Source organism: Gobius niger (genome assembly GCF_951799975.1).
Source record: "Gobius niger genome assembly, chromosome: 18".
Taxonomy (NCBI): Eukaryota; Metazoa; Chordata; class Actinopteri; order Gobiiformes; family Gobiidae; genus Gobius; species Gobius niger.
This window is the reverse complement of record NC_136869.1, coordinates 7978121-8005353: the sequence shown is the minus strand read 5'-3', so window position 1 is coordinate 8005353 and position 27233 is coordinate 7978121. Positions and strand designations below refer to the sequence as shown.

At 41.8% G+C, this 27233-nt stretch overlaps 1 protein-coding gene across 1 annotated transcript in view; it reads right to left on the bottom strand.

Annotated features, from left to right (window-relative positions):
- snx16 (sorting nexin 16) overlaps positions 1 to 20663 on the bottom strand; it is a 31320-nt gene extending 10657 nt beyond the window's left edge. The window contains exons 1-7 of the mRNA XM_079576471.1: positions 20566 to 20663; positions 20293 to 20350; positions 18094 to 18355; positions 13906 to 13992; positions 8255 to 8403; positions 8044 to 8113; positions 5809 to 5945 (exon numbers count right to left, since the gene is read on the bottom strand). Coding sequence (XP_079432597.1) covers positions 5809 to 5945; positions 8044 to 8113; positions 8255 to 8403; positions 13906 to 13992; positions 18094 to 18355; positions 20293 to 20350; positions 20566 to 20656 — 854 coding nt within the window. The 5' untranslated portion in view covers positions 20657 to 20663. The remainder of the gene's footprint in view (positions 1 to 5808; positions 5946 to 8043; positions 8114 to 8254; positions 8404 to 13905; positions 13993 to 18093; positions 18356 to 20292; positions 20351 to 20565) is intronic.
- Between the last annotated feature and the right edge of the window lie 6570 nt (positions 20664 to 27233).

The following is a 27233-nucleotide window of genomic DNA, read 5'->3' as shown; positions in this document are numbered from 1 at the left end:
CAGGCTCTGGCTGTCCGCGTTTCATGCCAGAGAGAAACAGTGGTCAGAGGCCCAGTTCGAGAATCAAAGACGCTTTAGTGAATGGAAAGTCCTACATGACCAGCAAATACTACACTTGGAAAGCGTCGCACAGGAGTCCAAAGCGCGGGAGGAGGTTCTGTTAAAAGTGTTGAAAGAGGAGAAGGAGCATCAAATAATCAATCATCAGAGAACGTCTGACATTTTGAACCCCCAGACTTCAGACACGCAGGGGTTAGGAGAAGTCAAAGTTCAGCAAACAGTTTCTGAGCCAGCGAGCAGTGCCAACATCAGCTCTGGCCTCACGAACCACACGTTTGTCACATTTGGGGATCTTCCCCCAGAGCTCGAACGACTTCTGAACGATCCTTCAGTGACGGTGGTCAAAATGGAGCCACTAAGATCTTCTGAGGAACATCCCAAGACTGTTATGAAGTCTGAAACGTTCTCCACCCAAAGAAAAAACAAAAATCTCAGAAAAATGGCAGCACAGAAGCAGGCTGTTGAAGTAAAAGAGGTTTGTGAGACAGAAAGTGCCAACATCAGCTCTGGCCTCACGAACCACACGGTCACATTTGGGGATCTTCCCCCAGAGCTCGAACGATTTCTGAACAATCCTTCAGTGACGGTCGTCAAAATGGAGCCACTAAGATCTTCTGAGGAACATCCCAAGACAGTTATGAAGACTGAAACGTTCTCCACCCAAAGAAAAAAGAAAAATCTCAGAAAAATGCAAGCAAACAAGCAAGCTGCCGAAGTGAAAGAAGTTTGTGAGACAGAAAGTGCCAACAGTAGCTCTGGCCTCACTAACCACACATTGGTCACATTTGGGAATCTTCCCCCAGAGCTCAAACGATTTCTGAACGATCCTTCAGTGACAGTGGTTGAAATGGAGCCACTAAGATCTTCTGAGGAACATCCCAAGACAGTTATGAAGACTGAAACGTTCTCCACCCAAAGAAAAAAGAAAAATATCCAAAAAATGGCAGCACAGAAGCAGGTTGTTGAAGTAAAAGAAGTTTGTGAGACAGAAAGTGCCAACATTAGCTCTGGCCTCACTAACCACACGTTGGTCACATTAGGGGATTTTCCCCCAGAGCTCGAACGACTTCTGAACGATCCGTCAGTGATGGTGGTTGAAATGGAGCCACTAAGATCTTCTGAGGAACATCCCAAGACAGTTATGAAGACCGAAACGTTCTCCACCCAAAGAAAAAACAAAAATCTCAGAAAAATGCAAGCAAATAAGCAAGCTGCCGAAGTGAAAGAAGTTTGTGAGACAGAAAGTGCCAACATCAGCTCTGGCCTCACGAACCACACGTTGGTCACATTTGGGGATCTTCCCCCAGAGCTTGAACGACTTCTGAACGATCCTTCAGGGACAGTGGTTGAAATGGAGCCACAAAGATCTTCTGAGGAACATCCGAAGACAGTTATGGAGTCTGAAACGTTCTCCAACAAAATAAAAAAGAGAAATCTCAGAAAAATGGCAGCACAGAAGCAGGCTGTTGAAGTAAAAGATGTTTGTGAGACAGAAAGACGTCCAGCAAAGCCACAAAACAACATTTCAAGACCCGATGTCACAAAGATGGACCACAATGGAGACCGTAGTCCTAAGCAAACCAAGGTCAGAATGGTTCCACACAAGACACAAGACAGGATTAACGCATGCCAACCAGAGCAGACAAGTATTCGTAACATCCAGTCTTCTGAAACCACCAACTACGTGACAGAGACAAATAAGACTCGCAACGCACCAGTAGACCTTTCACCACTTAATGGTGAAATGTCTTCAGAGGCTGGAAATGAAAGATCCCAAAAAGATTGTGTTCCCCTGGACCACGGAGCTCAGAAATCTCAGCCTCAGGAGACATTTGTGACTGATATCAAGGACAATAATGCCGGCCCGCTAGCATGCGCCACTAAAACACAAGGAAAAAGGAAAAAGGGCCAGAATAAGCAGAGAGACGTGAAGACAGTGAGAGTTCACCTCCTATAAGGCCAAACTGCTGTTTTAACTTTCAACAAACTAATATGTAAAAAGGTCTAAATTACTTAATATACTTAAATAATTCAGAATATTATTTATAGTTTGAAATGAAAAAGTACTTTAAAATACAAATTAGATTAAAATTTCTTCAGTTAAATGATAACAGTGGCCCCTAAAATATAAAGATATACTTCCCAGGACAACACACATTTCACCTCCCATTCCTTTCCTCTGCAGGCCGGAGCACTGAGGCAACAAGCGGCCGTCCCAGGAGGAGAGCGTCCCGTACAGGAGACCAGAGCCCAGACAACGTTGAGCTGAGGAAACAACTTAATGCAAGTGCACGGGCGATGCTGCTCGAACGACGGCGGGCCACAGATCGAGGACCTGCAGCTGCGTCTGGAAGCCTCTGACCCCGGAGTCCTGCACGACGGGGGGTAGGGGAACATCTGAGGGGAGCTGAACCAACGAAAAGCTGGCAAGTTAGCGAGGGGTAAGACATCGCGGGGTAAAATCGTCAGGGGTAGGACATTGCGCGGGGGAAATTAGCGAGGGGTAGGACATCGCGAGGTAAAATCGTGAGGAGTAGGACATCGCGCGGGGGAAATTAGCGAGGGGTAGGACATCGCGAGGTAAAATCGTCAGGCGTAGGACATTGCGCGGGGGAAATTAGCGAGGGGTAGGACATCGCGAGGTAAAATCGTCAGGCGTTGGACATTGCGCGGGGGAAATTAGCGAGGGGTAGGACATCGCGGGGTAAAATCGTCAGGCGTAGGATATTGCGCGGGGGAAATTAGCGAGGGGTAGGACATTGCGAGGTAAAATCGTCAGGCGTAGGACATTGCGCGGGGGAAATTAGCGAGGGGTAGGACATTGCGAGGTAAAATCGTCAGGCGTAGGACATTGCGCAGGGGAAATTAGCGAGTGGTAGGACATCGCGAGGTAAAATCGTGAGGAGTAGGACATTGCGCGGGGGAAATTAGCGAGTGGTAGGACATCGCGAGGTAAAATCGTGAGGAGTAGGACATTGCGCGGGGCAAATTAGCGAGGGGTAGGACATCGCGAGGTAAAATCGTGAGGAGTAGGATATTGCGCGGGGGAAATTAGCGAGGGGTAGGACATTGCGGGGTAAAATCGTCAGAGGTAGGACATTGCGCGGGGGAAATTAGCGAGGGGTAGGACATTGCGAGGTAAAATCGTGAGGAGTAGGACATTGCGCGGGGGAAATTAGCGAGGGGTAGGATATCGCGAGGTAAAATCGTCAGGCGTAGGACATTGCGCGGGGGAAATTAGCGAGGGGTAGGACATCGCGAGGTAAAATCGTCAGGCGTAGGACATTGCGCGGGGGAAATTAGCGAGGGGTAGGACATCGCGGGGTAAAATCGTCAGGCGTAGGATATTGCGCGGGGGAAATTAGCGAGGGGTAGGACATTGCGAGGTAAAATCGTCAGGGGTAGGACATTGCGCGGGGGAAATTAGCGAGGGGTAGGACATCGCGAGGTAAAATCGTGAGGAGTAGGATATTGCGCGGGGCAAATTAGCGAGGGGTAGGACATCGCGAGGTAAAATCGTGAGGAGTAGGATATTGCGCGGGGGAAATTAGCGAGGGGTAGGACATCGCGAGGTAAAATCGTGAGGAGTAGGACATTGCGCGGGGCAAATTAGTGAGGGGTAGGACATCGCGAGGTAAAATCGTCAGAGGTAGGACATTGCGCGGGGGAAATTAGAGAGGGGTAGGACATCGCGAGGTAAAATCGTCAGGCGTAGGACATTGCGCGGGGGAAATTAGAGAGGGGTAGGACATTGCGAGGTAAAATCGTCAGGCGTAGGACATTGCACGGGGGAAATTAGCGAGGGGTAGGACATCGCGGGGGAAAATCGTGAGGGGTAGGACATTGCGCGGGGGAAATTAGATGATGCTTTTCTGAGTTCAGCTCCGGTACAGATGTGTCTCCAAACCACCCCGTGTGCAGGGCCCGGGGCAGGGCTCCAGGCAGCTGCAGTGGACCTCGCTCTGCGGCTGCTGTCGCGGGCAGCACCTGCATTTAGGTTGTTTCTTCAGCTCAACGGTCTGGGCTCAAGTCTCCTGTGTCGGGACACTCTCCTCCGAGGACGGCCGCTTGTGGCCTCAGAGCTCAGGCCTGCAGAGGAAATGAATGGGAGCTGCTGGTTTTGGAAACTGGTCAGGAACTGTGTTGTCTTCAGAAGTATATCTTCATATTTTTTAAGCTACAAAAATGCTTTAACTGAAGAAATGAAAATAAGTACTTTGACCACCTCTACTTATCCATCATAGATTACATTTTGCAATCAAATTTAGTCTATAGTAGTAAAAGTCTCCTAGGCCATCGTCAGAGGGCTCCTCAGCCTCTGCCGTCCACGTTCCCGTGTTCCTCAGCTGCCTATGAGAGCACGCTGCTCTGCTGTCCACGTCAGAGTGATGTTCCTGTAAAAACCCCTATCACTGCATCAACTCTCTGGAACAACCTTACCTCTGTTGTTGCATGTAATTCCAAGCTCAGGCTCGCAGCCTTTCACATCACTCCTTCACCCGCCAGGGTTGCGCTGTCTCAATCAGCGCTCCTGCTCCGGTTAGCGGCCTCGTGTCGCATCATCATCCCAGCTCAGAACTCAGCTATAAATTCAGCCCACGTATGTTCAATAAAACTCTTCTAATGCAGCTTTGTTTCTGTGCCTCTTTTCAGTTTGAGCTGAAACAGAATTGATAAAACCCTATTCCATAACCACCTTCTTTTATTTTGTAAAATGCCTCTAAAAACTGTCAGTATGAGCCCATTATTGCATTGTATTGTATTTGTACTTGTATTTGTTTGGAACCAAGCGAAGTAACACTTGGGCAAGGACAAACATTATTTAATTCAAACACCATTTTTCTCTTTTAATTCATACAAAGCCAATCTATTTTTCTTCATGGGAACACAATGGAGTAAGACCTTTACGACAGGACGGACACAGCCATTACTGTAACATAAATTCTGTCACAGGAACATTGACAATTGTTTATAGATTTCACAGAAACGGTCGATGTCGGATGAGATTTGGGTGAGATTAATTTATTTGACCTGTCATCCGAGTACACTACCATTTAGGGCTGAAACAACTAATCGATTAATCGACAACTAATCGATTACTAAAAAAGTTGTCAACTATTTCAGTAATCGAATAATCGTTTTCTAGCAAACACAGACTAAAATAGAGCAAAAAAGACATGACAATTATGTATTTTGGATGAAAACCTACTTTGTTTTTAAAGTTAGGGTCTGTAGTGTTTTGTGCATTATAAATTTCATTAATATCTGTCTTTGTCTCGTCCAATCAGAAAGCAGAATTAGAACAAAGAGCCTCCTACAAACGTCTAATTTTAGTCTACTCCATCAACATGTCCTCAAGCGGCGCCACTTTAGCTTATGTGATTAAAAAAAATGAAGAAATACAATTTCCATGCACCTTTCACAGCCAAGCGATTAATCGATTAATCGTAAAAATAATCGGTAGATTAATCGATTACCAAAATAATCGTTAGTTTCAGCCCTACTACCATTTGATCATCCCATCACTTAGCTGTTTGGAAACCAGTCGCTGACTGTGCACAGCGTTAGCATTAGCGTCGAGGTTGCTCGGTGACTCCGTGGGCGATTTTGCGGTATACGCAGGCCACACTAAGGAGCAACCTCCCCCCCAATTGCAAAAGGTCAAATGTGCCTGTGTAAAATTTGCATGAGTAAAGTAAGAAAACATTTGGTCTGTTCAATTCGAACCACTGAAAGCTGTAAACTGACTTGATGTGTCTCTCCAGCAGAAGGATGGCCTGCTCCTTCTCCTCCAGCTGCCTCTTTAACGCCGTGATTTCCTTTTGTTTCTCCAGGAGCTCCTTCTGCAAACGGAAGTTGCTCTCCTCCAGAGTCTCGCAGAAAGCCTGGACAGACACCAGCGTTAACAAACATCGATGAAACTCGGAGTGGTATCGCTTAAATCAACGGATCAATTTACAAAAGTGTGAGACATCATTGTGAACTAAGTTTATATGATCGTTACATATTTAAAGCTCCTGTACCCATTTTTTTCAAACAGCGAGAGAGGGATGTACTACAGTTTGAACTGTTAACCCTGGTCCAAACTCATTCATAACTTTACTAATGCCGTCCAAACATCCAGATTCTTCAGAGAGATGAGTTTATAAGCGCATTTCACAACCACCTGGGGGAAAATGAAGCTTTACTGGCACATTTACGCTAATAACAACAAAAATACAATATACTGCAAGGAGGCAAAACAAATACACTAGTGGTAATAGTAATAATTTGTGGAGTAAAATGGATAGACTGTGTTGGATGATATTGCATTAAACATTAATAACAAACCTTTAAGATACAACCCCTTGAGCAGGATGATCAGTGTTTTCTCTGGGGAATTTTGATATCAGGTTTTTGCAAGTGGAAGCAGCAAGTTCCTTTTAAAGCTTTTAATTCCCAAATACAATATCTTTAATGGCAAAAAACGCAAACAAATGTACACATTAACATAGATTAAGCAGAGGAATGAAGTAACATTTGGATATTGTAAAGTAAATGTGGCAAACTGGGCTACTGTAGAGAAAAAAAACTATAAAAAGGACAGAAACTTTCAGTTGAATGTGTTTTTGACCAGACTTTACTAGGGATGCACCGATACCAGTATAGGGCATCGGGCCGATACCACATGCTTGTACTCATACACTACTCATTAATGAGGTCCCGATACCAGAAACAGATACCACTTGACATGTGGCAGGCGCACCTACAGGCGCACCTCTCAGCTGAGGAGAGAAAATAGCAACAAACAGGAGAATTCTTTAGTGGAAATACAATATTCCACATAGAGCTGACTTTATTACAGACGACACTCCCTAAATCAGAGTCGGTGCTGGATTTAACCAGAGCTACATGTTGTTAGTGCTGCAGTGTGGAGTCTGAAGTGTTTACAAGATACAGGCTAACGTTGCTAATGTTGCTAATGTTGCTAAGTAGCGGCTTACTCGCGGCTAACAGTTTTGGCGATTCTTACGCCGTTTTATGCCCAGGGACTTATTCATCTGAAAAACTAACCAAGCGACTAAAAAGTCCTCAGAAAATCCAAATAAAAGAGATACAACATGTCCATGAGCAAAAATGAGCAGCAGCAAAACAACCAAAATGCTGCAGCTACTCGCTAAGTTACTATAAACGCATGAGAAAATCTACAGCTGAAGTAAAGGCGAAAATAGACCATTTAGCTGCAGCAATAAGTAACCATCTCAATACTATTGTTAAATAAAAACATAAATGAATAAAGCACAAGCACATGAGCTGTTCTGTCTATGATGGACAGTGCAATAAAAAAAATAAAAAAATTGAATTGAACATTGAATGAAAAAAATAAAATGGTATCTGTACTATTTTGATATAACCTCTCTTAAAAGTGTTGCCTACTTTACTTAAGTAATTCTAAATGAGTAAATTGACTTATTACAAACCAATCTGCTGTGAAAAAGTAAGTATGTTGAAGAAAATGCCTTGTACTCGTATCGGTGTTCGGCATCAGCAAGTACTTAAATCAAAGTACTCGTATCAGTTATAGAAAAAGTGGTATCGGTGCATCCCTAGATTTTGAACATTTTCAAAGAATTTTTGGCATAAAACTAATGATGATTGAACCGTGATTGTTAGCGTGACAGAGCTAGTTTTGACAAGTTGGAAGTCAGCACGACAACAACAATATCAAACAGGCCGTAAGTTGAGTTAAGTCCAAAATAGCGCAGGCAGGTGTTCTCAGCGGAGGCCGAATAAACGTTACGTAAGCCGAGGGTTTAGCGGCAGAAGGGAGCTGACATTTATTGGGCTCGGGGGAAGTTCACGAGGTTGAAATGGCAAGTCAAGGTGAGACTCGGGGGCCAGCAAACAAATGAGATTCTTACTTTATCCGGTGTGTACATAAAATAGAAGTGCGTGACGGCTAAGTGAAACTTGGATGATGCGTTTTGGCTTGAAAAGGCTTACCCTGCTCTCCTCGAGACTGTCGAACGGCCCCGGCGGATCATCCAAACATAAAAACTCCCTCACCGCCTGGCTGTGAAAGGCAGAAACACAGCAGGCAAGGTCAATGAGATTAGCTATGGCAGACTTAACGGTGATGGAAGTTCAGGTTCAGATCGAGGGCGACGTTTCTGAGGTATTTATAATTTATCAAAAGTAAAATCTCGTTTCTGACCTGTGAGCGATGTCTTTGTGAGCGACGAGGTTCTGGAGAAAGGCCTGCAGTCCCAGCTGTCTGTCCTCCAGGAAGTCGCTGTCGTAGTTGTCCTTGAACCAGCGTTTGGGCGGCAGCGAGAGGCGGAAACCGGGGAACATCTCCTTCAACTGTGAGAAACAAACACAAGGAGGAGGAAATAAAGTCATGATTACTTCTGGTCATTTGCTACTATACCCAAGCAGGGCCTTCTCTGCTAGCCCTGGCCAAATGAAGAAGAAAAAAATGTGTAAAATGTCTTATTAACGGCTAGATCCATTCAGCACTTCCTTCTAGGTCCAATCCGCATGCTTATAAAAAGAGGCAAAGGACTAACCTCTTCAAAATCAGCATGTTTCATATCAACCCAACAGAAAGCTTAAAAAAAGACACATATATAAACATATACCACACCAGAGGTTACATTAACCGAAAATTCTCCATCATTTACGGAATATTTTTTACTTTGACGGAAAATTTCAAAGGCCGTTCGTCATTTTGAAGGATTGAAAATCAAGCCGTAACGAAAATAAAAACGCAGCTCTGCTGTTTTTCAGAGCGCGCAGGGCTCTCTCTCTCTCTCTCTATAGTTTCACACCGCGTCTTGTCTTGGATGAGCTCTTACAGGTTGTATCACTGCCTTGCTCGCTAACTTTCCTGACAACAACACGGGGAAGAAAACCACGATGCAAATACGGTTAAAGGAAGGATAATAATATCCTTCCCATGTGGAGCCGCTCTTCTCACGTAAGTCTCAGGACGAGCTCATCTATGTCTCTCTCTCTCTTTCCCTCCCCATGTGCGTAGCGGCGGCGCGTAGTGCAGTGATGTGAACTGGTAAACATTGTCCCGTTCACCCACCATCTCTGACATTCCGTTAAAATTGACAAATGCAAATAATAAGCTCCACTTTACATTTGTATTAGTGTAATCTGAGCCTTGACATTGATGAGCAGGTGACGCTCTGAAAGTCGTCTCCTCTGAGACTTTTACGCACGAGTTTATTCACATTTCTATTGCAAAATGTATCATGACTGTTCAGATCAGGTTTAGTTTAGCTCTATTTATCCTGCAATCTCACATTTTTACTAACATAAATAATATGCAGCCTATACATATATACATTTATTTAAAAAAATAAATTAAAAAAAAACGCATATGAGAGATTAATTCATGAAGGATAAAAATTGCTCATGACGGATTTTTTCAAGAGAAATTATCCCGAGCGAAACCACTGTACCACACCAAGATAAGATAAGATAAGATGGTACTTTATTGATCTCACAGATGGAGAAATTGCATAAATATACCATTTTGATTTAAATTCAAGGCAACTTCAATTAAAAAACATACTTTATTTACTTTTCATTATTCAATAGTGCTGTAAAATATTAGAAGATTAGTCTTGAATGCTGAGATGACATTATATTAAAGAGAGTAAATGCAAGTTGGTCATTTTTTGCTCACTACTGCCACCTCAGGTCTTACGCGTAACTGCAGCTTCTATATTAAGCTCGTGCATGACGGCACTTCAGGCCCGAAGTAACAACTTTGAGTGACAGTGCAGGATTTTAGAGGCAGTTGTGAACAGTTCTGGGCTCATTCTACACATTAGGACATGGCTGGAACATGTAGGGCAGGGGTAGACAACGTCAGGCCCGGGGGCCAAATCCGGCCCTCCAGCATAGAACCTTTGGATGATGATGATTTTGAGAAATATTATTATACAAATCAGAACTTTAATCGTTTTAGAGTTTAATCTTAAACAAGCACATCTCCAGTTCAGCTTTACCTAAATCTAAAAGCTTCTCAAGTGGAGCTCACAGCCTATAGGTGTAACGCCTCAACTGACAAAACTGATCTATGATTTTTTATTCACTTTTTTGTTGTGTTTTTGTCACTTCTTTGTCATTTTTTGTTGCTTTTTCACCACTTTTGTGTCAATTCTTTTGCCTTTTTGTCCCTCTTTAAATGCTTTTTTTAAGAAGCTTTTTAGATTTGGTCGAACTGGAGAAATGTATTTGGTTAAGGCAGGGGGTTAAGTGCTGTAAAAATGTGAGAAACTCCAAATTAGGTCATAAATTATGCACATCACTGGCAATTGTAGAAAATGGTGCTTTACTTTTGGCTAAAATTGTCAGGTTCGGCCCTTGGTCCTTTTACAATAAAGAAAATCGGCCCTCCACCAAGCAAACTTGCCTACCCCTGATGAAGGGGGAGGAAAATACTTTGTTTTAACATTTTTAAACCCTGTATAGTCCCTTTAAAGCTGCCCTAAGCGTTGTCTTTTTGAATTTGTCTTGTCAGCAGGTGTCAGTAGTGAACCCTGCTCTGCCCCCTCCTCCTCCTCCTCACCCACAGCCCTTACTCCGATCCACCATAGACCCCATGCTCTGAATGCATTCAATGAGATATGGAAATCTCATTGATCATGATAAATCAGCATAAAAATGATATGTAGCAAACATTTTAAGACTTATTACTATTTGCTAAACTTTCATGCAAGTCTCTTTTTAGGGGCATTTAGAACACAATACTTCTATTTAGAATTAAGAACTTTTTCTGCATTGTCTTTTCTCCAGAAATCAGCAACACTCTGGAAAACTAGGAAATGAGGCCCTATTTCAAAAATCCTGAAAAATCCCTTTAACATATAACCAAGAGGGACGTTCTGACAGGACATTTTTTAAATACTGACACTATTTCTCACATTTTCAGACTTACTTTAACAGGTATTTAATCTTATTGGGCTTGACGTTGCCTACCCGTGATCTAAATGAAGGCCTTTTAAGTACTTCCTCATGCTCGTACTTGTTTGGATCCTTTTCCCAAGAGCGCCCACACAAACCTTTGGAACATTTAGACACCTGTGTATGTTGCTGTTTCTTCATACTGCCCTTTGTACCTTGTTGGTTTTGCTTTTCACATCAACAAAACAGCAACTAGATTCACAAACATGAGTCCTCAGCTATTCATTTAAAAAAAAAAACTCTCTCCCCAAAGACCTACATTGTTTATTTCCACAAAACAATGAGCGACAGCCTGACCCGGCCCCTCGTAACCGAACCCGGGTCTCCTACAGGCTCTCGACGGGAGCCGATTAAATTTCACTGTGGAGAGTTGTTCGCCTGAGAGATTTCACTTGACGGGGCCTCAAGCTGCGGGAATCCTCCACGGACGGAGGCGGAACAAACGTGATTAAGAAAGGTTTGTCAAAATGTCGCAATAAACGTTAAAGGTGGATGTGTGGACACGATAGAAACCTGAGAGATTCTGAAAACCATGACGCAGAGGGAGTTGGGAAATATATAGAAGAAGTTCAGTTTTATTCACAGCGAACCCTTTTAAACCTGTCAAACTGTTACAATAAACAGATCAGTCGAATGTTTGCAAACATCAGGGTTAGCAGATTTTATACAAGAACCGATGGAAACAGGAGATTTTAGTTTTTGTTTTTAAATTTACAAGAAAAAGTGCTGCCAAGTTGTTCATTTCGCTTTTAGTTTTTGGCTGTAGGCTGCGGACCTTTTAATAATGAATAATAATCGCTTGGCTTTATTGCTTTTGACAAACAGGTTTCACCACAAACGGCGTTGCGGCTTGTGTGGAATCTTAGGCTGTGATGATGCACTTTTAGAACAAAGGTTTACTGTAACTTTTACGCCTGAGCCGTATCGTTAGAGTCAATAATATCGTTTATCGCAATACTTTCCTGCCTCAATATTGGTACTTCCAATTTGTTACCGTGACAGGCCTACTGTGACATGTGTAACGGGTCTGTTCTCCCGATTCGCACACAAGCTCTGTTTGCAAACGGGCTGACGTAGAGCTGGGCGATAAATCAAATTAATTCAGTTAATTCATGCTTTTAAAAACAGGCGATTTGGAAAATAGTCGTAAAATCGCATCCGTCGCTCCATGTCCCCCTAACGGAGGAGCAGAGACTTTCTGACGATCTGCTGCTTTACAAAGGTGTTGTGTTTGAAGAGGACGTGGTGGAGTTTTGTTTCCCACTTTCCTCCGGTCTGCTCCTGTGCCTGTGCGCCGGGCCATTTAACTCCGCCCCTTTCCCTTGAGTCTCCATGGAGATGTTTGTCAAGCACAGCAGAGGCATGAAGACAATAAAACTAAAACACTTTTGAAAACTCCATGGTTTATTAAGAGGGTTTACTTTTGAGAGCAGAAAAGGAATATCTAAAACAGAATTAACATTTTTTAAATAAATATAAGATAAGATAAGATTTGCCAGGCTCTGCCATACTCTTCCCTGATCATTCCACACAGGGAATTAGTCTGGTCACGGAGCGATAGGAGCAGTTTGAACGGGCCTAACGCGCACAGATTGTCAGTGAAATAAACCAATTAGCAATGAGCGGACGTGACGACAGCTGTGTCCAATTCAAAAAATATGAAGTGAATATAAACTCACGCGGAGAACACGGAGGCAAAATCCTCGACTACTTCCTCCATGATTAGTTTTGGCTAATGTTAACGTTAATTGAAGTAACAACATAGTGGAGCAGCGAGTGACATAACCTTGTCATTTCTCTGTGACGGTCGTGATTGGTTTGGCTTTAGCCGCCAATCAACAACTTGTTTACTGTGTGTGGCCAGACTCACCTTCTTCCGCGCAGAAGGTGGGTGTGGTTTATCGGGCTAAGATAAGATAGCCTTTATGATCTCACAATGGAGAAATTTACTACAAAGCGTTATGTTATCTTAATGGGCCTAATTCTAGCTACATTATTAAATATTAATGAGCAGGACTCTGAGCAGTTTTCTTCATATGAAAGATTAAAGTTTATTTCAAATGAAAATTGATTACTTCGCAAATCTCTTTGTTTAAAACAGGTGCGTAAGAGAAGACATAGAGGCCAAACGTAGAACAGGAAACATTTTGCCACTGGCCGAAACGTTGCATTAATAAAGGAACACTGGTGTTGCAAGTATACAGTGTGCGAGAGATTCTTCCTGTTCTAAATAAAATTGATTAAAATCGTAATCGCCCGGCCCTAGTCTGACGAACCACTTCCATTTTTGTCTCGTCAATGTAAACTCATAAACGTCTCGTGTTTTAGTCCCCAAAGAGCCATTTCTAGCAGGTCATTGTCACATTATCGACATTTTAAAAAGGTGCGTTAATGAAATGATATCGTTATAGTCTTTGTTGGCGAACACTGCTGAGAAAGTACCCAAGCTTCATAATTGACCCTTTATGAGCAGCACAGCTTGTCCTGGTCTGAATAAGCTTTTGCTCTGACTCAGATTTGATCTCTTGTGTTGTATGTATCCCAGTAACCTCTTATATAAGTAACTGACATGTATTGCAACCAGTCATGTCAGCCTTGCCTCTGATATTGTAACAGAACACTTTCTCAATCAGTATGTCTGTCATTTTTAATACTATGAAGAAGCCCATAGGTTTCCAAATCCAGCCTTTGCCAAAGTCGTAGGAAAACTGAACTGGCTCCGTTTCTCTGGTTATTTGCAGACAGTGGACCGCTTTGTCACGGCACTAAACGCTCCCGCGGCCCCCGAAACAAAAGCGCACGCAAAATATGAAACCTGCGAAAGAAAACTTTGTCCGCTCGGGTCACCGACGGCGTACGGGTGTTGAGTGAAAGCAAAAGCACCTTGTCGTTCAGCCTGGAGAAGTCGGCGTATCGTCGAAACACCACCCAGCTCTCCTCCGACGTCTTTCGCACCAGGATTTTGTAAACCTGGAAGGAAACAGAGGGAGGTCAACGGTGAGACTCCTGCATATACAGTGGGGAAAAAAGTATTTGGTCAGTTTCACATAGACATTGTATTGGATTTTGGCCAAATACTTTTTTTCCCCACTGTATGGGAACATTATTTAATCCCGGTACTTTTAAAAAGGAACAGATCACCGTTTTTCCATACTGAGATATGTTCTTACCTGAGCTTAGACGAGTTGATGTGTCCCTGTCTGGTCTTTGTGTGTGTCCACAGTCACACGAAACGACCAAAGATTGTTGTTAGCATTGGCCTCTCCCAATATATTCTTATAGCTCCAAACAGGGGTGAAGTTGGAAGCGACCACGCTCTTCCACGGGCAAAGACCAGATAGGTACGAATCAACTCGTCTAAGCTCAGGTAAGAACATGTCACAGCATGGAAGAACGGTGATCTGTTCCTTTAACAATACTTGGTTTTTCAAAAACATTACCTCCACTAAAACATTTGTCATGTAGAAACAGAAAACTTTACAACATTGAGTTCATCTACAATGTCAAGAAATGGGGAATAATTTGGGAAAAAATTGGTAGAAATTGTGGCAAAAATAAGAAAGAACTGTATAAAAACGTTATGGAATAAATTGGCGGGGAAATAAGTGGGAAAATGGGGGGAAACAGGGAAAACATTAATGCGTCAGCAGTGATGCGGTCGCTGTATCGGACGGCTATGGTGAAGAGGAAGCTGAGTCTGGGGGCAAAAGCTCTCGATTTACCGATCGATCTACGTTCCCACCCTCACCTATGGTCATGAGATCTGGGTAATGACTGAAAAGATCACGAATACAAGCGGCCGAAATGAGTTTCCTTCGCTGGGTGGCTGGGCGCACCCTTCGAGATCGGGTGAGGAGCTCAGTTACCCGGGAGGAGCTTGGAGTAGAGCCGCTGCTCCTTCACGTCGAAAGGAGCGAGCTGAGGTGGCTCGGGCATCTGTTTCAGATGCCTCCTGGTCGCCTCCCGCAGGAGGTGTTCCAGGCATGTCCTAGTGGGACAAGGCCTCGTGGAAGGCCTTGCCCCACTTGTCCCAATAGGACAAGGCCTTCCACGAGCTGCTGGGACTATGCCTCTGAGCTGGCCTGGTGTACGTGGATCGGGAGTTTCGGCAACAATGCTGAGACTGCTGCCTCTGTGACCCGGCCCCAGATAAAGCGGATGAAAATGGATGGAACGGATGGTTAAAAATGTGAAAAAAAATTAGGGGGAAAATTGGCAAAATGAGAAAATATTGGGTCAAAAATAAGAACAAAAATCATTTATTTGAGCTGGGCTTTACCTAAATCTAAATGCTTCTCGACTGGAGAGCAACAGTGTAAAGCCTCAGTTGAAAGCCAAGGCTTACAAAAGCAATTGTGGCTTTTTTGTCACATTTTTGTCATGTTTTCGTCGGTTATTATAGCTTTTTTAGTCACTTTTTTTTGTATTTTTGTCATAACATCTTCGTGGATTTTATGTTTCTTTTTGATAACTTTTTTCATTGCGTTTTTGCAACGTTTTTGTCACTTTTCACTACATTTTTGTTTCTTCTCCGGCACATTTTTGTCACTCTTTTGCCGCTTTATATAGTGTTTTTGTGGCTTTTTCGTTGCTTTTTTCACTGTTTTGTCGTGTTTTCGCCACATTTTTGTAAATTTTTGGTTGTGGTTTTTTTGTCGCTTGTTGCATTTTCATCCATCATCCTTTGTTTTTCTTAAGCTTTTAAATTTGGGTAGAGCCGAACTGGAGAAAATGTGCTCTGTTCAGGTGGGGGTGAAGGGGTCAAACAACCAAGTCACTTCCTTTAATGCTGTCCCGGACATAGAAATACAATATATGCCCAGCCCTGCTCCTGCACCAACTACAAACAACTGAATAAAGTTCAAAGAAAGAAACAATGGAAACTGCTGGAAACGACTTTACAAGAGCAAAAGGCTAAAACAATGGCGGCGTGGCGAACTCTTTTGAAATGTAATGGCCCGGCGTTGCGGGAAACGCAGGCGCTTCAGATCTTCTTTCATTTTTGCCACGGCTCATCGCTCAAAGGAACTGCTCCCTGGACGTTCATCTGTCTGTGCGCGGCTCTGGCCATCCGCAAATCCATAACCCGGCCTTCACAAATGAGATGCTAACTGGTGCGACGTGTAGGGAGCGATATGGTTCGAGAACGAATGATGTTGGCGGCACGTCTGACAGTCGACTGACGTATTACTGAGGAAATGTTACACAGATTTGGAGTTTAGGGATTTATTGGTTTCGCACAGTGAATTTGGGCCTTTCCTCCATTTCTTCACAGTGAGGGGCTCGTTTGAAAGAATTTCCTTTTAATAATTCTTTCTAATATTACTTTGAGGAACTCTGCCTTAAGCCCTCTACAAACAGTGCACACGGTTTATCTGTGGACGGTGTTTCTTCTGCTCCAAGTTAAATGACTAATAAACAATACATTTTTGGGCTCAATATTCATTGTGTGTACATTTATTTGCATTTTTTATCTATTCTTCTAATGTAGTACTTTATTATTTACCCAAAGTAAGTTGTGTTTCATTGTATTTCATGTTAATTGTAGGACATTTTAAGAGAAAGCACTTTTCTGAGGCATAAAAAAGTCCAATACCGTTTTATTTTCCTGCCTTGATATATCAATCTTCTTCTCCTTCTCCTTCTTCTCCTTCTTCTCCTCCTCCTTCTCCTCCTACTTCTCCTCCTCCTTCTTCTTCTCATTCTTCTCCTCATTCTTCTCCTCCTTCTTCTCCTCCTCCTCCTTCTCTTTCTTCTTTCTCTCTTCTCCTCCTCCTTCTCTTTCTTCTCTCTCTCTTCTCCTTCTCTCTCTCTTCCCCTTCTCTCTCTTCTCCTTCTCTCTCTTCTCCTTCTCTCTCTTCTCCTTCTCTCTCTTCTCCTTCTCTCTCTTCTCCTTCTCTCTCTTCTCCTTCTCTCTCTTCTCCTTCTCTCTCTTCTCCTTCTCTCTCTTCTCCTTCTCTCTCTTCTCCTTCTCTGTCTTCTCCTTCTCTCTCTTCTCCTTCTCTCTCTTCTCCTTCTCCTCCTTCTTCTCTTTCTTCTTCTCTTTCTTCTCTCTCTCTTCTCCTTCTCTCTCTCTTCTCCTTCTCTCTCTCTTCTCCTTCTCCTCCTTCTTTAAAATAACTGTGTGCACTCTGTATTTGTTGTAATTTTTTGTAATTAGCACGAGGTGGGAATGTGAACATGGAAGCTGTTAATAAAGGTTTGGTTAAAAATAAAAAAAAATCTCCTTCTTTGCCTTCTTCTCTTCTTTCTTCTCTCTCTTCTCCTTCTCTTCTTTCTTCTCTCTCTTCTCCTTCTCTTCTTTCTTCTCTCTCTTCTCCTCTTTCTTCGCTCTCCTCCTTCTCTTCTTTCTTCGCTCTCCTCCTTCTCTTCTTTCTTCGCTCTCCTCCTTCTCTTCTTTCTTCTCTCTCCTCCTTCTCTTCTTTCTTCTCTCTCTTCTCCTTCTCTTCTTTCTTCTCTCTCTTCTCCTTTCTCTATCTTCTCCTTCTCTTCTTTCTTCTCTCTCTTCTCCTTCTCTTCTTTCTTCTCTCTCTTCTCCTTCTCTTCTTTCTTCTCTCTCTTCTCCTTCTCTTCTTTCTTCTCTCTCTTCCTCTCTTCCCCTCCTCCTCCTCCTCCTTTTTCACAGTGTTGTTGAACCCCACCTACAGGGATTGGACAATAAGAACTGAAGCTCCAACGAGGACTGGATGTTGGAGCCCATCTGCTGAGGGACTCCCATCAGTAGTGGATCTCTCCTTCTGTGGTTCTCCTCGAGGTTTCTTTTTTTCTCCCACTGTGTTTCTGAGTTTGAACTGTCTGAACTTAACATTGTCTTATTTATTGTTTGGTTTCATTGTCCTGAGAGGACCTCACTCCTCTCCGCTTTCTCTGGGCAAACAGCTGGTCCGAAACACACTCGGGCCAGGGTAGCACCTCCCCCGTGTGGGAAAAGCCGGTTTCACGTTAAGGGCGATTTTAAGATGTTGTGGTTTCACATTATGAATTTGGCACCAACTTATACATACATTAAAACAAGTCAAATCAATCACTAAAATAAAAAGGAACAGTTGTGGAGACTTTGTGATTCTGTACCGTGAATTTGGCCCTCTCCTCCATGACCTCATACCCCAGGACAGTGGGGGTGATGGGCCGCTCGTCCGCCTGCATCTGTGGGCTCCCCTCGGGGTTGGACTGGGAGCGCGGGGGGCAGGTGGAGAACTCCACTGAAGGTTCGAGCGCGCCGTTGACTCTGGTGCGCAGTACGGGGCTCTGAACAGGAGGGGGCGTCCTGCTGCGAGAGGAGCGGGAGGAACGGCGAGAGCCCCCTGCACCTATGCAAAATGTAGGGTTATATCTCAGTTTGTTTTTCTACTTTCTCAATAGCTTTATGTTTGAGAATCATAAACCTTAAAAAAACTTGGAAACTTAATTAACCTCTTAAACCTCTTAACCTCCACCTGAACCAAGCACATGACAAAGTGACAAAAAAGTGATAAAAAAAAGTGATAAAAAAAAGTGATGAAAAAGTGACAAGAATGTGATGAAAACGTGACTAAAATGTGATTAAAAAAGTGATGAAAAAGTGACAAGAATGTGATGAAAAAGTGACTAAAAGTGATGAAAAAGTGATGAAAAAGTGATGAGAATGTGATAAAAAAAAATTGATGAAAAAGTGACAAGAATGTGATGAAAAAGTGACTAAAAAGTGATGAAAAAGTGACAAGAATGTGATGAAAAAGTGACTAAAAGTGATGAAAAAGTGATGAAAAAGTGATGAGAATGTGATAAAAAAAAATTGATGAAAAAGTGACTAAAAAGTGATGAAAAAGTGACAAAAATGTGATAAAAAGTGATGAAAAAGTGACAAGAATGTGATGAAAAAGTGACTAAAAGTGATGAAAAAGTGATGAAAAAGTGATGAGAATGTGATAAAAAAAAATTGATGAAAAAGTGACTAAAAAGTGATGAAAAAGTGACAAAAATGTGATAAAAAAGTGATGAAAAAGTGACAATGTGATGAAAAAGCGACTAAAAAGTGATGAAAAAGTGACAAGAATGTGATGAAAAAGTGACTAAAAAGTGATGAAAAAGTGACAAGAATGTGATGAAAAAGTGACTAAAAAGTGATGAAAAAGTGACAATGTGATGAAAAAGTGACAAAAATTTGATTTAAAAAAGTGATGAAAAAGTGACTAAAAAGTGATGAAAAAGTGACAATATGATGAAAAAGTGACAAAAATGTGATGAATAAGTGACTAAAAAGTGATGAAAAAGTGACAAGAATGTGATGAAAAAAAAGTGATGAAAATGTGATGAAAAAGTGATGAATAAGTGACTAAAAAGTGATGATAAAGGGATGAAAATGTGACAAGAATGTGATGAAAAAGTGACTAAAAAGTAATGAAAAAGGGATGAAAAAGTGACAAAAATGTGATGAATGAGTGACTAAAAAGTGATGAAAAAGTGACAAGAATGTGATGAAAAAGTGACAAAAAAGTGATAAAAAAGTGACGAAAAAGTGATGAAAAAGTGATGAATAACTGACTAAAAAGTGATGATAAAGTGACAAGAATGTGATGAAAAAGTGACTAAAATGTGATTAAAAAAGTGATGAAAAAGTGACTAAAAAGTGATGAAAAAGTGACAAGAATGTGATGAAAAAGTGACTAAAAAAGTGATTAAAAAAAAGTGATGAATAAGTGACTAAAAAGGGATGAAAAAGTGACAAGAATGTGATGAAAAAGTGACAAAAATGTGATTAAAAAATGATGAAAAAGTGACAAAAATGTGATTAAAAAATGATGAAAAAGTGACAAAAATGTGAATTAAAAAATGATGAAAATGTGACAAGAATGTGATGAAAAAGTGACTAAAAAAGTGATTAAAAAAAAGTGATGAAAAAGTGACAAAAATGTGATGAAAAAAAAGTGATGAAAAAGTGATGAAAACAAAAATGTGACAAAAACACAATGCGGGGAAAAAGATCCTTCTAGATCAGTTTTGTAGGTCTCAGTTTTCAAATGAGGCGTTACACTGTCCTATAGGGATTGATCTTTTAGATTTGGGTAAAGCTGAACTGGAGAAAATTAATATGAGGTTAACAACAACACACTCAATTCAATACTCAAGTAATATATGAATCAGCTTGAAGACGATGCATTGCCCGCCTCCAACAGAGTCAACTTCTTTCCCTCCGCAAAATCCCTCCATAAAATAAAATCCCAAATTCACTTTCATATACAAAATGCCTCAGAGGTTTTTCAAAGCTCTAAAGTAAGCAGCGAGTATCACTCACGACCGTCTCCGTTCAACCTGGGACCCGAGGAGTCTGAGCTGCTGGACACACTGCCTAAACACAATAAAAGAAAGGGTTCAGTTAGTAAAAGGTTAGTTATGTGGAGAATTAAGAGCAAAGATGGAAATTGTTCAAATTAAATGGTAAATGGTAAATGGTCTCAACTTATATAGCGCTTTTCCACCTACATTAGGCACTCAAAGCGCTTTACAGCAAGGATCCACCCACCCATAAATCCATCTTGTACATTTGTAATTCTCCCCCATTACCTAAAGACGACGCTCTCTGTGGCCTCCTGAGTTTGCTCCCGGTAAAGGATCGGTCAAGAGGCAGCGGGACGGGCACAAACGGAGAGGCCATGGTTCTATCCTCGATGATTACTTTCCAATACGGGAGCAGGCAGGAGGATTCAGCTGCACCGTTTGAACCCGAGGAGGAGATGAAGGACGTCCTGGAGAAACATAAATGGAAAGATTCAATTAACAATGTCAAGGAATAATAAATCCATCCATGCAGACACTATGCACCAAAGCACTGTGTGAATTACTGACATCGGCCTGATATCATTCAGACTTTATCAATGTTTTACTCTGATGTCATGAAGGTGAATTCCTGCCAAAGCTCCCAGATTAGTTTGATCTGCGGCCTACTGCAAGAGCAAAGGGCTGAGGGATTTACCCAAATCTAAAAGCTCCTGGACTGGAGCTTAATCAAGATCGGAACTTTCTTGTCGTGTTTTCGTAGGTTTTTTTGTCGTGTTTTGGTCACTTTTCATCCCATTTTTGTGACTTTTTATTCACAGCTTTCTTGTAGGGCTGGGATTTGTTTTTAATTTGATTTAGATTTTTTAGTTTTGAGCTTTATTTCAGCTCTCTGCCCTCTGCTTACAGGGAGAAGGTCCTGCTGTACAAATGTTACCTCAGGATTTTTTATTGTTTTAATGCTTAATCCAAATACAGTTTATATAATCTTTGTTGGTGCATTTTAATTAAATACAATAAAAATATATTTATAGATCGCACTTGTTTTGTTTTAAATGGGGGGGGGGGGGGGGGACATTGAATCAAGGTTAGTGTTAGATCGTATGCTCGGGAGGGACGGTCTGCTGTGATTTTGTATAGATCTATGAGTTGGTTTGTCTAAAAATATAAATAATCCGAACCCTAACCTTAATTTGTGTCATGATATCTCACGTTTTCACAGCAGATGATATAGCACTAACCTTGAATAAAACTGTAAATCGAGTTTTTTTATAAAAACAATTGCAGATTTATTTATTTATTTTTTGGGGGGGGGGATATCGCCCAGCCCTACTTTCTTGTCGATTTGTTGTTGCTTTTTCATCACGCTTTTGTCGCTCTTTTGTCAGGTGTTTGTCACATTTTGGTTGTGTTTTTATTGTGTTCTCGTCTTTTTTAATCACATTTTTTTCTGTCATGCTTTTGCCGTCTTTTGTGGCTTTTTCATCACTCTTTATTCATGTTTTTGTCGCTTTCTTTATTGTGTTATTGTTGCTTTTCCGGCACGTTTTTGTTGCTCTTTTGACACTTTTTTGCTTGAAGATTTGAGTAATGCCAAACAAGATCAAATGTGCTCCAGTTTGACTTAAAGCTGCATTATGCAACTTTTTTATGTGGAAAAACGCTCCAGGATCAATTGTTTGGAAGGTTTTCACTGCTGACGGATGCTCTCACCAGAAAACCTACAAAACATTTGATCCTGGAGCATTGTAGACACCACCATGATTGAAGGTAAAGGTGCCATACTGACCACTCATTAGGGTTGGGCGATGTCCCCTTAATTGGCCGTTGACGATGTTTACAGTGAACCATCGTGATGGACGATGATATCGTCCATTTTTCATTATAAGCATTTTTTAAAGACATTTACATAGCCTATAGGCCTATATATGCTGCATATTACTATGTATGCTAGGAAAATGTGAGATTGCAGGATAAATGGATCTAAACTAAACATGATTTGAACAGAGTCACGGACACGACTTTTGCAAAAGAAATGTGTTAAAACTCGTGCGTAAAGTCTAAGGAGAACGACTTATTCAGAGCGTCAACTCCTCCTCAATACCAAGGCTCTTCTCACACTAATACAAATGTAAATCGGAGCTTATTATTTGCATTTGCTCAGTTTTAACGTAATGTTTAAGAAACAGTGGGTAAACGGGAGAATATTTAGAAGTTTGCATCGTAGCCTACGTTTTTGAAGCCGCTCCACGCGCCGCCCGGTCCCTGTGCTCTAACCTCGTAACTCCTGCACCGCGCCTTTCTCTCTCCTCTCTTTCCTCTCTCGGCCCTTCGTGAGAATAGTCCACGCGCTCAGCTAGCTCCGATGTGAGCGCCATCTCATTTTAAAACGGTTTAAGTTTCAATACGCTGCAAAGCAAAACAAAACCACGCGCTGGTATACTTTGAGCTGCAGAGCGAGAGAGAGAGAGAGAGAGAGAGAGAGAGAGCCCCGCGCGTCAGAAACAGCAGCGCTGCGTCTTTACGTTAATAATTACGGCCAACAAATCGTGGCTTCTGGCAGGCTACTGACACTAGCGCGCATATTAGTTACATCCGTGATTTAATTTACAGTGCAATCCCTGCACAGTTTGTAGGTTTACAAGGTCCACAGAAGACCAGTGCGTGTTTCTGACAGGAGGGGGCGTGGCATCACGATGGTGGCTCTCCATCGTGATGTTGCTCATCCATCGGCGATGGACGATGATATCGGCACAACCCTACCACTCATACAGCCGCTCGGTCACTACAAGGTCAAATATGCACAAATATCAACTTTTTTTTTCCACATAAAAAGTTGCATAATGCAGCTTTAAGTCAAACTGGAGCACATTTTATCCGGTTTGGCTTGACTCAAATCTTCAAGCAAAAACGTGACGGAAAAGCAACAATAACACAATAAAGAAAGCGACAAAAACATGAATAAAGAGTGATAAAAAAAAAGCCACAAGAAACGCTAAAAGCATGACAGAAAAAATGTGATTAAAAAGACGAGAACACAATAAAAACACAAACAAAATGTGACAAAAACCTGGCAAAAGAGCGACAAAAGCACGACTACAGTGTGAAGAAAAAGCAACAACAAATCGACAAGAACGTAGAGCTGGGCGATCCCCCCCCCCCCCAAAAAAAAAAAAATCTGCAAACTTTTCTTTCTTTCATAAAAAGTTGCATAATGCACCTTTAAACCAAATCTAAAAGCTTCTTGAAAAAAGCGTGAAAATGGCGACGCAGACGAGACGTAAATGAGGATATGAACGCATCAAAAGAGCAACAAAACAGAGAACAGAAAAGGCGACAAAGCAGGCCATAGAAAAGTGGCATTAACACAACGAAAATGTGGCAAAATAGCACCATAATACAAAGAAAAGGTGACGACAACATGAGGAAAAATCTTAGACCAATTTTGCAGGTCTTAGCTTTCAAATGAGGCGCTACACTGGCCTAAAGACTGTACGCTTCTTCTTCTTCTTCTCCTTCTTCTCCTCCTTCTTCTCCTTCTGCTCCTTCTTCTTCTTCTCCTTCTTCTTCTTCTCCTCCTCCTTCTTCTTCTTCTTTCTCCTCCTTTTTCTGCTCCTTCTTCTCCTTCTCCTTCTCCTTCTCCTTCTTCTTCTTCTTCTTCTTCTTCTTCTCCTTTCTCCTCCTTCTTTCTCCTCCTCCTCCTCCTCCTCCTCCTCCTCCTCCTCCTCCTCCTCCTCCTCCTCCTCCTTCTTCTCCTTCTCCTTCTCCTCCTTCTTCTTCTTCTTCTTCTCCTTTCTCCTCCTTCTCCTCCTTATTCTCCTCCTCCTTCTTCTCCTCCTTCTTCTCCTCCTTCTCCTTTCTCCTCATTCTGCTCCTTCTTCTTCTCCTCCTCCTTCTCCTTCTTCTTCCTCTTCTACTTCTCCTCCTTTCTTCTCCTCCTTCTCCTCCTCCTTCTCCTTTCTTCTCCTCCTTCTCCTCCTCCTTCTCCTTCCTCTTCTCCTCCTCCTTCTCCTTCCTCTTCTTCTTCTCCTCCTTCTCCTCCTCCTTCTCCTTCCTCTTCTTCTCCTCCTTCTCCTCCTCCTTCTCCTTCCTCTTCTCCTCCTCCTTCTTTTCAAACCAACTTTTTACTCTTATGAAACTCAATCACTTAAACGTTGATATATCAAGTTTATGGCACTGAAACAATACATCTACTACCCTCAGTGTTCACTAAATCATAATCTTCTTCTCCTGGTGTCCTATCCTTGTAACTAAACCACGCCTGTACAACTAATGCCTTCATTTGCGCGCTAATAACACTTTCCAAACATGACAGGCGCTCGCATTACGCGCCATAATTCACCAGAATAATCTCGTTTTCCAGCGTAAACCGATTGAACACACACTGGCACAAGCTCCTCTTTTGTTGCCGACGTTCAATTAAAGACAGAGACCTGTACAAAACAAATATCGTCCTGTCAATGGTTAAGCTGCTTGACACTGAGCCAACTCCGGGTCTGCCATCATAATAGGTGCTTACGTGGTCAAATCTGTCAACAATAGAGATTAGTTGGCGCTTTTGTCCCGTGGAAATAAGCAGTACAACAAGAGGAAAGTCTAGATTAGATTAAGCCCCACAAGGACGCGTGAGAAATGAACTTTCTGCGAGGGGAAAAAAAAGTTCGTAGTAAGAAGATAAGAATATGTTTACGCTAGATATAGACGCGTAACCCACTTCCTCCTCTTTCAACACACTGACTCATCTTGCTAAATATAGTTTATTTACAAACCACACAACCCAGAAGGAGAGCGAGGAGGCATCAACATCAGCCTCGTGTCTCTCAGTCACCGCAATAACTGTGTATTTAGCAGGTGCTCAACATTATGCTTGACTAAAAAGTGTTTACTAAAGTTAGCCGAGGAGCTAACGTCAACACAAGTCTGTTAAATGTGGTTTAAATCACCTGTATTTGCATGTATTACCTGATAAAAGTAAGAAACAGCTTTATCTTGAGGCAGACAGATGGTACAATTCAAAGAAGTGGGTCAAGCACATGTTATTTCTCTCCACAGTTTATTTTTTGCAGTCATAATAAAAAGAGCATCTCTGTCGGCTAACTAACTAGCATGCTAACGGTCAGGCTAATCAATATGAATGAATGGATGTCAGGGGCTCGTACTCACCGCAAAGGTCAAGTTTACTCAGATAAAGTCCAGTTTTCAGTGGTGTTGATTGTCCAGGTGATCCATGGTGTTTACCAAAAGCACATTGCCTCATCGGCTCATGTTAGCGCGCAGTGTAACCACCGCATGTCTGTGTTTCTGAACGATGACCGGAGGGGGGCGCTGTTACGCCGCACACGTCAGGCCGTTACAAAGCACCAGATCTTGTCCTAAAGCAGGGGTGGACAACGTCAGGCCCGGGGGCCAAATCCGGCCCTCCAGGACAGAACCCCTTAGATGATTTTGAGAAATATTATTATGCAAATAACAGATCAAACACCTGTTAAAGTATACTAATAATGCAGTATTAAAAAAAAAAAAGTATATATATTTTCCATCTGAAACTGCATGGAAACACACCAGAGACTAAAATTAACACACTAAAATTAAAATTATTGGGTTGTTTTGATTTCCTTAAACCATAAGTTCTGCTTGTACAATTAAAAAAAGGTTGAAAATACAATATTTTGTATGATATGTGACAAATTACAGTTGTATTTGGGTGGCTTGTCATCCTCATGGACATATATAAAGGCTATGTCTCATACGCGCTGCTGGCCAATGGAGGGTCCACACGGCGGCCATCTTGCCACAGGGAGCTTGTTCACTCGCAACATTGCGTTTTATGGTGCATGTACTTTTAAATAACCAAAACTTGCTCTACCGATTTTTAAACAGTTTGTTTTTTTATAAACCTCAGAGATGTATGTATGACACTGCAAACATATGAATAAAAGAGTAAATCTTTATTTCAACATGTTCCAGTGTTTGTAAATCCGTGATGACTTCAGCGAGATAAATTTTGCGTTCGTGCTAATCACTCACTTACTTGAGCTCCAGAAAGCTTCCCTGTGGCAAGATGGCCGCCGGTTTATGCCGGAAGTGACTCTGCCTTAAGACATCTAGCCTTTATATATATATCTATGGTCATATGGTGGGTCCCGAAGCCAAAACCACTTGAGAACTTGGCATTTGCAGATAAAAAGTTCTTTACTTCAGGCTATAATGGCTTGGTGTTTTGGCAATGATGAAAATCGTCCCGCCACGACGCAAACTTGCCTCTCCCTGTCCTAAAGCTTTTGTACTAATAAATTACCTGACAAGATTTTTGGGCATCACTGCATTTGTAGATAAAAAGGAAGGAAATTAAACCATTTTTATTTTATTTTATTTTTGTCCACCATCAAAACAAAACCTAAAGCCCTATTTTAGATTTAGATAATTCATGGAGTGCCGTTTAACCTCTTAACCCCCACCTGAACCGACCACATTTTCTCCAGTTTGGCTTTACCCAAATTTACCTAAAAGGCTCTTGAAAAAAGTGTCAAAAAAGAGCAACAGAAAAGAGGAACAGGAAAGTGTGAGAAAGGCGACAAAAAACGAAAGCAATGAAAAAGTAACAACAGAACTATAAAAATGTGACAAAAGGGAGGTGAAAAGGTGACAAAAATGTGACAAAAGAGGAACAAAAAGTCAAAAAGAGAGCAACAAAAAAATTCAAAAAAGTGATGAAAATATGGCAAAAAATGTATGAAAACCCAGAAAAAAAGTGACGGAGAAAAAATGTCAAAAAAGTGACGACAATGCAGCAAAAACACGAGGAAAAAGATCCATTTCGATGAGTTGTAGGTCTGTAACCTTAAGTATTTGGGTAAAGCTGAACTGGAGAAAATGCACTTGGTATAAAAGTTTTCTCAAAGTGAACCAGTTACGGCTTACAGTATTTATATTTTGTATCTGCTTTACAAAGTTTG